This window comes from Cystoisospora suis (genome assembly GCF_002600585.1).
Source record: "Cystoisospora suis strain Wien I chromosome Unknown contig_5105, whole genome shotgun sequence".
Taxonomy (NCBI): Eukaryota; Apicomplexa; class Conoidasida; order Eucoccidiorida; family Sarcocystidae; genus Cystoisospora; species Cystoisospora suis.
The window spans coordinates 2,128-10,734 of record NW_027157897.1 but is presented as its reverse complement, the minus strand read 5'-3'; the positions used below and the strand labels follow the sequence as shown (position 1 = coordinate 10,734).

At 46.5% G+C, this 8,607-nt stretch overlaps 2 protein-coding genes across 2 annotated transcripts in view; one reads left to right on the top strand and one right to left on the bottom strand.

The window, feature by feature from the left end:
• The window catches only part of CSUI_008860 (uncharacterized protein), a 2,539-nt gene extending 372 nt beyond the window's left edge, over positions 1–2,167 (top strand). Inside the window, exon 1 of the mRNA XM_068068982.1 lies at positions 1–2,167. This exon is cut by the window's left edge and continues 372 nt beyond it. Coding sequence (XP_067919043.1) covers positions 104–1,606 — 1,503 coding nt within the window. The 5' untranslated portion in view covers positions 1–103 and the 3' untranslated portion in view covers positions 1,607–2,167.
• A 3,327-nt stretch (positions 2,168–5,494) lies between these two features.
• Positions 5,495–8,607, bottom strand: part of CSUI_008859 (rna recognition motif-containing protein) — a gene marked incomplete at its 3' end in the record, with an annotated part of 5,240 nt that continues 2,127 nt past the window's right edge. The window contains exons 2-3 of the mRNA XM_068068981.1: positions 6,391–8,519; positions 5,495–5,609 (exon numbers count right to left, since the gene is read on the bottom strand). Coding sequence (XP_067919042.1) covers positions 5,495–5,609; positions 6,391–8,519 — 2,244 coding nt within the window. The remainder of the gene's footprint in view (positions 5,610–6,390; positions 8,520–8,607) is intronic.

The following is an 8,607-nucleotide window of genomic DNA, read 5'->3' as shown; positions in this document are numbered from 1 at the left end:
AGCAGGAGGAGGAGGAGGAGGAACAACATCGAACCCAGCTTCTTCTTCTTCTATTGTTGTTCTCACCCCTAGAGGTGGAGGTGTAGATACACCCCAGCCATCCATGCATGCGCAGGGTCAGCAATATGCCTCACGGGGTGGTGGATTTCAAGAAGATCCTCATCAAGGAGGAGGCCATACGCCAGGGGGGGAGAGAGAGAGAAGAGGAGGGGGTGCAGATGATGTGTATAATGGTCATAACTCATGGCAAGAATCGCAGAATATCCGTGGGGGGGGAAACCTGATGGATCCGCATCATCTGTCCTCCTCGCATTCAGAAAGACACGGGGACAGTTTTGACTCGGAAATCTATCTTAGATCAGCAGGTGGAGAGAGAGGGAGAGGCTTAGCACAACATCTTCATCCAGGAGGAGATTCGCCCCTTGTCGCTCCAACCTCGTCAGGAGGAGGAGGAGGAGAGACCGCAGTTAGATTAAGACCTGCACCTTCAGGCGGTACCATGCCTCCTATGGAATCGAACTCGTCAACAGGAAATACGTCATCTTCTTCCTATTGCTCTTCTTCTTCTGGACGTGGAGATCATGGGTCATCTCTCAGTCATTCTTCTTCTTCTACTTCTATGTCTTGGGAAAGAGGCGGGGGGGGTGAGGGACCAGGAGGAAGTTCTTCACAGAGAGGAGGGTGGAAGGAAGATCAGATTCATTTGCATGGGGGACCTACGCATCATCGAGACTCCTCTGATCGTCTCATTCATCATATGGAAGGGGGGGCGCCTCATCTAGGAGGAGGAGGAGTGCTTCTGGGGAGCCATAGTAACAGTGCTAGAGGGGCGTCTGTACACCCTGCTCATATCCCATCTCGCATGCATCCAGGCAGTCTCTCGTCTCAGTCTTCGTCTTCTAGTAGTAGTAGTATGCCTAGCGGGAGTCATCCCCATCGATGGGAAGGCCACGGCGTTGTTTCTCACTATCAACCTGGGTCTTCTTCGTCTTCTTCTCTCCCCGGGGGAGGGGGGGTGAACAAGAGGATGTGGGGAGAACAACCACAACAACACGGGAGTGAGTCAGGAGATCATAGCGGAAGAAGAGGCATCTCGGAAGGCATGATGAAAATGCCAGGCATGCATGCAGGACTCTCAGGCCGTCAGCAGCACTGGCAACACCAGAGTGCCCAGGGATCCTATTACCTTCAAACAGAGGGAGGAGGGGCGAATCAGTGGGGGATGAGAAGAGAAGGTAGTGCTAGTAGTAGTAGTGGTAGTGTTCCACTTGAAAGAAGAGCAGGAGAAGATGAAGGTCTTATGTGGATGAATACAGGACAGAGGAATCCTCATAGTAATAGGGGTAGTACGGATCAAAGAATGATAGGCCCGGGGGGAGGAGCAGGAGCAGGAGGAGGAGGTTATATGATGAGAGGTAGTGAAAGTATGAGTTACCCTAGCCAGCATAGACATGTGAATAGCAATAATCCTAGTCATAGTAATCATAGTGGAATGATGGCGTCTGTAGGGAGTCAACATGGTCAGCCTTCTTATCAACAAGTTAAGACGACGGCTCCCCCACCTCGACCAGCTGTAAGAAAGGTTAAGAGACAGAACCAGTTCTAAGCAATGGGGAGGTCGGATAGATCTAGATATCTATAGACACCTCAGGAAGGATACGAAAAATAACTCTTCGGTTGTTTGGCGTCGAATCCAGTGAATCTGTCGATCTACCTATCTATCTATTTTCAATCTATCTATCTATCTATTGGTCTTTCATTTATTTGGCTATCTATCTTTGATCTCTCTCTATCTATCTGGCGACCCAAGTATCTATCCCTTCACAGACAAAATAGTGAGAATCTTCTTTTCTCTTCTTTTCAACACTTGTATTCCATGCACTGGATGTACACTCGACTTATCCATGTGTCTTTCGTCCCTTTTTCACACCTACCGTTTTCCTGTTCTTTTTACGTTTCCGATTTTTCTTTACGATCAATCGACGGATGACTAAAGGGGCTCATTGGCCCGACAAACTCTTTCCTTTCCAGCTCATGCGTCTTCCCCATCTACGGTAGATAGCCTGCCTCCTTCCTTTTCAAGACTTCTTTTTCTTTCCTTTCCTGGTACCGTCTCTTCCTCATCTCGTTCTCTCGACCTAGGGATTTTTGTTCTTTTCTTGTCTTCTTTCATTCCACCCCTTGATACAGCCTAGTTATGTATACTTTCTATGTGTATGTACACCCCCAAGCAGATTTCCTTTTCTCACTATCCTTTCTTATCAAAAATGTGCTGTCCAGACCCTTTCCTTCTCCCTCTTTTCCGTCGTTTTTCTTGTCTGACAACGCCTACAATCCATAGGTTTTCCTTTCGCTCCGTTCTAAAAGACACAGAAAATAGGGGAAGTCCTAGTAGTTGTTGTAGTAGGAGTGCAAGCGCCTCAGTTTATTCCGTCGAAATCTCTCACGAGCTTGGTGTCGCTTTACAATGCGGCACCTGTCGCTTCTTCAACGGTTGGTCTGTAATAGAAATCTGTTTTCAAAGAAGGGCGGATTGAACGAAGAGAAAGATTCTCTCGAAAGAAGAGTCTTTCAAGGAAGAAAACAGTTAGAGATATATGAGGAGGAAAGAAGGAAAGAGGTTGTTGTGCTTCCTTCGAGTCGTCGCTTGAAGGGTGGTGGATGGAGATCTACTGCTGACGGTGTAAAACAAGCTTTAGTCTTAGTTGGCTTCTCTCCCACCTAGTAAGAGATTATTTCCAAGCTATAGAGCTCAACAATATGAGTTATTTGATGTAATCCTGGGATGCTGTGTAAGAAAAAGGAGATGAAGAAGAAGAGAGCTCGGTATCTGTTCACCTGGAGAGTTTTAACTGCCGCTTCTATCGCCTTGTCACCCTGTTCTGCCTGTAGAAGATTCTCCCAACTTCACGAGAGAAAAGACAGCAACCTAGAGCGAATAGAATTTGATGCTCCCCCTCTTCATTGCATCACTATTCACAAGCGCAGTGAGCCAGTTTGAAAGAAAGAGTCACTCGATAGATAGATAGATAGGACAGATACAGCGAGCTGATCCATCTATCTATCTGTTTAGGGTCTAGGGTTGCGAGCTTGAAGAGAGCTAAAAAGAAGGTGTCACTCGATCGCAAATGAAAAAGAGACAGAGGGTAGTCTATCATTCTTTCGATGTACACATCCCTCGTTGATTCTTCGCCGACTGAAGAAAGGAACGCCTGAAAAAAACTATTATGCGGCCCGTCATTCCTTCCGGCCTAGTCCGCCAGCCACTTTCCCTGCGACTCCCTTCTTATTTCAGGATCTTCATCCACCAAGTGAGAAAATTGCTGGAAATATCGTGTTCCACTCCTACGAAAGTGACTTGGTTCAGTTGCCAGCATTCCACTAATTAACTCCTTCAAAGTCACACTCCAGCAGTCTCGGAAAGTCAATTGCAGATCACGGCGGCAGAAACAGCGCTGCACTTCTGAGGGAGAGAGCTCTGTAGAGTGTTTTCCCTTATCTCTAGAAACCATACAGTTGACCAAGAGAAGACTCCTGAAGATGTCTCGTTCATTTCTTTCTCTCCATGACGACATGTCACCCGAGAACGTCGCGAAGAAGAAGAAGGCTGCGTGTCACCGAGTGCGCGGAGCCCCGGTAGAGAGGCCCGGGTTAGCCGAATTTCTACGGAGAGAGATGAAGTTGAGGGGTAAGAAGAGGATCTTCATAACTCTCCTGTGAACTGAGTTGTCACTATCGATATATATAGAGGAAAAGACTCTACCAAACTACGGTAAAAAAGTCGCCTGACAAGAGCGCTCTCAAGAGTAGAGGTGATCCTCGTTGATCTCGGAAAGTCTAGGCGTAAAGCAAGATGATGAGCAGGGGGAACAGAAAGGCTTTTCTTCGAATCTTTCTTTTCAAAACGAGATGAATGCGAGAAACCTTATCTCCCCTTTTAACCATACATGATGAATAAAGGTCAAGTTTCAAAAGAGAGCAGAATCACTCTGTCTTCTTGAAGGTTTTTGTGTTGCTATGCGGGATGTAGGGTCTCCGCACAGAAAGTCCGGCAGACAAGATGAAAGCCCTTCCCAAAAGGCCTTCACTCTTCATCCAATGAAAAGAATCAAATGCGTCTTGTCCGGATGACTGACGAGCTTTTCAATAAGATGCTGTGAGATTTCCTAAGGCTTTAGCCCCCCCCCAAAAAAACGTCTTTTCTCTCCGAGTCTAGGTTTTCTTGGGTAGGCATCTCGATAGATTGACTACCTACCTGATGAGAGGTTGTCGTGTTCTTCTGTTGTTGTCGTCAGTTGTCATTCCACGAAGCAAACTGCCAACAAAACAGATGGATAGTCGATTCAAAAGAATGAACGAAAGAATCTCTCAACTGCCTTCTCTTTAGAGCGACATAATCTCTATCATAGTCACGTGAGACGGCTCCATCGATCTTTTTCCCGCCACCATGAGGTATCTCCCAAGTAAGAAGTGAGGAGGAAGGACGGGGTCTATCATACACATAAAAGAAGATTCAGAGGAAATAACTACAAACGTCTCTCTTCATCTTTCTCCTCTCACTTGGGAAGAGGAGGAATCATAACCCACTCGTCTTCTTTGTCTCCTTTCTCTCTCTTAAAAAAACAGACAATAGAGAGTAAGAAGTGTCATTCCACCCGACTTTTCTTTCCTTCTATTAATCCGACTGTTCTTCTCCATCCACGACAGCCCCCCTCGCCATTCCTTCTCTCCCTAGTGAAAAGTGAGAAAGAAAAAAGCCTCAGAAGGCTCTTGTCGTTTTTCTTTCTCCCTTCCCCTTTTCTATCCGCGGTTCTTGTCAAGCGAAATCTCCTTATAGACACATATAGCATATCTATACATATACATATATATACTCCACATATACATATAGATGTACATATATACTACCTATAGAGAGTCAAGCGATGTGAGGGGAGGGCAGACGGAGGTGTCGACTGGTCGTTCGTAGCTTCAAGAGAGGCTATGGCTATGTAGAGAGAGGGAGAGATTCGTAGAGATCTAAATGTACAGATAGATCCATATGAAGAGATACGGAGAGAATGAACATTCCCTCTTCCATTCGCTTGTCTTGCCACGCCCTAGAAAGAGAAGGACGTTCTCACCTTCCGCCCATCACCACCATTCTTGGAAAGAATACTAAGCGAGAAGAAGAAGAAGAAGGAAAATAAACTTAGAGAGAAATAGAAGAAGGAAGGTACGTGGGTGAACAGATAGATAGCTTCAAAATAGAGACATAGATAGATAGCGGGAAAAAGAAGAGGAGGAAAGATGTAGGTTAGAGTTAGCCACCTTCATAGCAAACAAGACAAACAAAGAAAAACGAAGATTGAAGCTGAAAGAGTGTGAGACAGAGAGACAGAGAGACAGAGTGACGGACTACTCCTCCTTTCTTCAAGTCTTCGAGAAAGAGAGAGAAAAAACCAACCGGAGAGATTTCAGTCCCTTTTCTCTTTCTCCCTTTGCTCTTCTTCATTCACTGATCTAGTACCACAAACCCTCTTTGACGTAGAGCTTTCCGAATGGAGAGAACTTGTTGTCGCTGTTCAGAATTCCACTGAAGTATACACTCCGCTTTAGCTGTCAAAATGCTGGACAGAACCCACACACGTACACACAAGAAACGACACTGCAGTGTACGTACACCCCTATCGGAAGACGCAAGAAAAAGAGAAGGAGAAAGGGAATGAATGACAAAGAGAAGGAGAAAGACGGCTTTCTATGGACAAGCTGAGTTAACAACGGTAGTAATCTGAGACTCCAGAGAACTAAATCAGATAGAAAGCACCCCCCCTTGATCTAAAGCTCATACCAACACGCCCCTCATACACAGACATACCCCTACAACACATACATATGCACACATCACCTATCCATCCATCTACCTATCTATCTATCTACGTGAGAGAAAGAACAGAGAGAGATTTCAGCGCACGATGAAAAATGCCAAGGTGTGTACGTAAATACCAGTTGACTTTGTCTCTTCATTCATTCCTTAGTTCTTTTCAGGAAACAAAGAGAGAGAAAAAAGACACCTCCGATCCAAACCGATGGAAAACCTTCCACAGTTTGTCCTTCTCACGACCTATCCCGACTGAGCTATCGACGCCAGAGAGAGGTAGAGAGATAGAGATACATCTTCACAGATGAGCTCCATACCATCCTCGAGAAGAAGAGAAATAAACACATTCAGAAAGCGACAAGAAAGACATGCGGATGAGGAAGTGAAGAGTCGTTTTTATCTAGCTAGCTGGCCTAGGTGGGGACCCCGAAGGAGGAAGATGGACATGTTGTATCGACGAGAAGAAAGCAGGAAAGGAGAGATAGTCATTTTTGCCTTGTCGCCTTCTTGACAAGCATTGAAGACCTTACTTGTGTAGCATAGCCGGGACACGTATAACCTCATCTACAAGTGCTGGCGAGGCCTCTTGAACTGTAGCTTCCTCAGCTAGAACCCTCTCTAGCGGGTCTCCTCCTCTTCCTGCAGGTCTTTCATTTCCTTCGCTTGTTCTCGAGGTTGAGACGTTCGATACAGGGCGACCTGAGCCTCCTGTAGATGTATAGGGAGGAGACGAAACAGTAGAAGAAGTAGAAGAAATATTCTCATGGTGTACGAACCCCCCGGCATCTCTCTCACTTCTTTCTGGAGCTATAGGGGCGTGTCTCTCATTGTCCGATGAGACGTATAGGGACGATGAAGATGCCGATGCTTCCTCGACGGAGCTATCGATATAGGTTTGAGAAACAGAAGATACTTGTAGAGATGTCTGTAGAGAAGTATTCTCTTGTATAGCTTCTTGAGGTACCATAGAGGAGGGGAAAGGACCTGCTGGAGAACTTTCTTCTTGTGTTGCTTCTGGCAAACTCATCTCTGAGGGGTTGAACGCTTGTTGGAATGGAGACGGCTGAAGAGACGGTAGAGAACCTGATGTGGCGGGGTCTCCAGTCTCTTCTGTTCTCTCACTTGTTGCCATGCCTTCTTCATTATCTTGTGGACTGTGTCTCTTCACAAGAGAAATGGAAGAAGAAAAAGACGTACTAATCCTAGCTCTAGGAGAGCTTCTTCCGCCCATCCCCTGAGGCATAAGATGCCCTTGCAAAGGCAGTGCTCGCCCTGAAGAGCTATCGGGCAGAAGGTCGCTCTCTCGATTAGGGAGTGCGTGTGAAGATCCCTGGAGTGGATGAGAGAGAAGAGGAGGGGCGAAATCTTCACGAAGCATTTCTGAACCTCCTGTTAACATTGGATCGCCGGGTGTCCTTTCTGAAGAGGATAGCGGAAGGAGAGATGAAGAAGAAGAAGATCCCCCTTCTTCAGTGGCTCTTATCATGTTAGGAGAAGGTTGCTGCGAGGTTTCCCTTTTGACAAGAGGTGCTGGTGAAGACTTCAGGCCCACCATATGAGAAGACATGCTGATGCCATCGAGACTGGCTTGAGGTGTATATACACCTCCTCCTGCATGAGGCTCCTGTTTTCTTGACACGCCAGCAGTCCCTTCAAAACCACTTTGATTCTCAATGATCGGAGTGATAGGAGAAAACTGAGGCATCATCGACACCTCAGGACCTTCAGGAGAGACGGGAGACAACAAGCGAGCTTTCTTATTCTGTCCGCCCACTCCTTCATCTATAGGAGTCTGCTGGTGTATAGACAGCCGCTCATGGAGAGGTGTGGTCTGAAGAGGACCTGATTGAAGAGGAAGAAGATTCCCTTCACCACAAGTCCTCCTCCCACTGTTATCGCTAGCTACAGCATCGACGTTCGATGGTGGTTGTCCTTGGGGGGAAGAAGGAATCGATTCTCTCGGCCTCTTCAAATCGACTGTAGTTCCTCTAAGACCTCCTTGATCTCCTTCTACATACCTACTTCGATCTCCTTCATAGACAACAAGCCCTTGACTAGATATGCACCCCCCTGTCCTCGTCGCCGTCGATAACCCGACACCTTCTGCCTCTTGACTCTTCTCTTCAGATGCGAGGTTCTCCTCAGATGAAGAGGACTTCTCTATAGTAGGAGTAGGAGAAGAAGAAGAAATGGTCTGTGAGGCAGCAGATCTTGTTTCTTGTTTCGGTGCGACTGCAGAAGGGACTCCTGATAAAGATGGAGTAGAGGATGATCGATCTTGCTTCGGATGGAGAGAAGAGGTCGATGGGAGAGGAAGACCTTCTGAAGAAATTCCTCTTGGCTTGTTAGATGTGACAGAAGAAGAAGAAGAAATAACTTGACGGAGAGGTGGTACAGGAGGAAGAGGAAGGAGAGGCGGAAGAGAGGAAGGGAGTCGGGGTTCTACCTTCGTAGCGGAAGAGGATGAAGAAGAGGAAGACTTCTCTACCTTTTGAAAAGAGGAAGAAGGTTTCTTGAGGGGATCTAAAGACGGGAGATTCTCATAGAAAGCATCAGAAGAGTCCTTCGAGAGATGTGAAACGTGGCATAGATGGAGTTCGAGAGATAAACGCTCTAAAAGAGACTGGCGAACTTTCATCTGATCGGAGGGTGAAAGAGGCTATAGGTAGGCAAAGAGGCAAACAAAGAAAGAAGCAGTAACCGAAGGAAAAAATAAAAGAAAAGAAAAGAAAAGAAGAGAGAGAGAG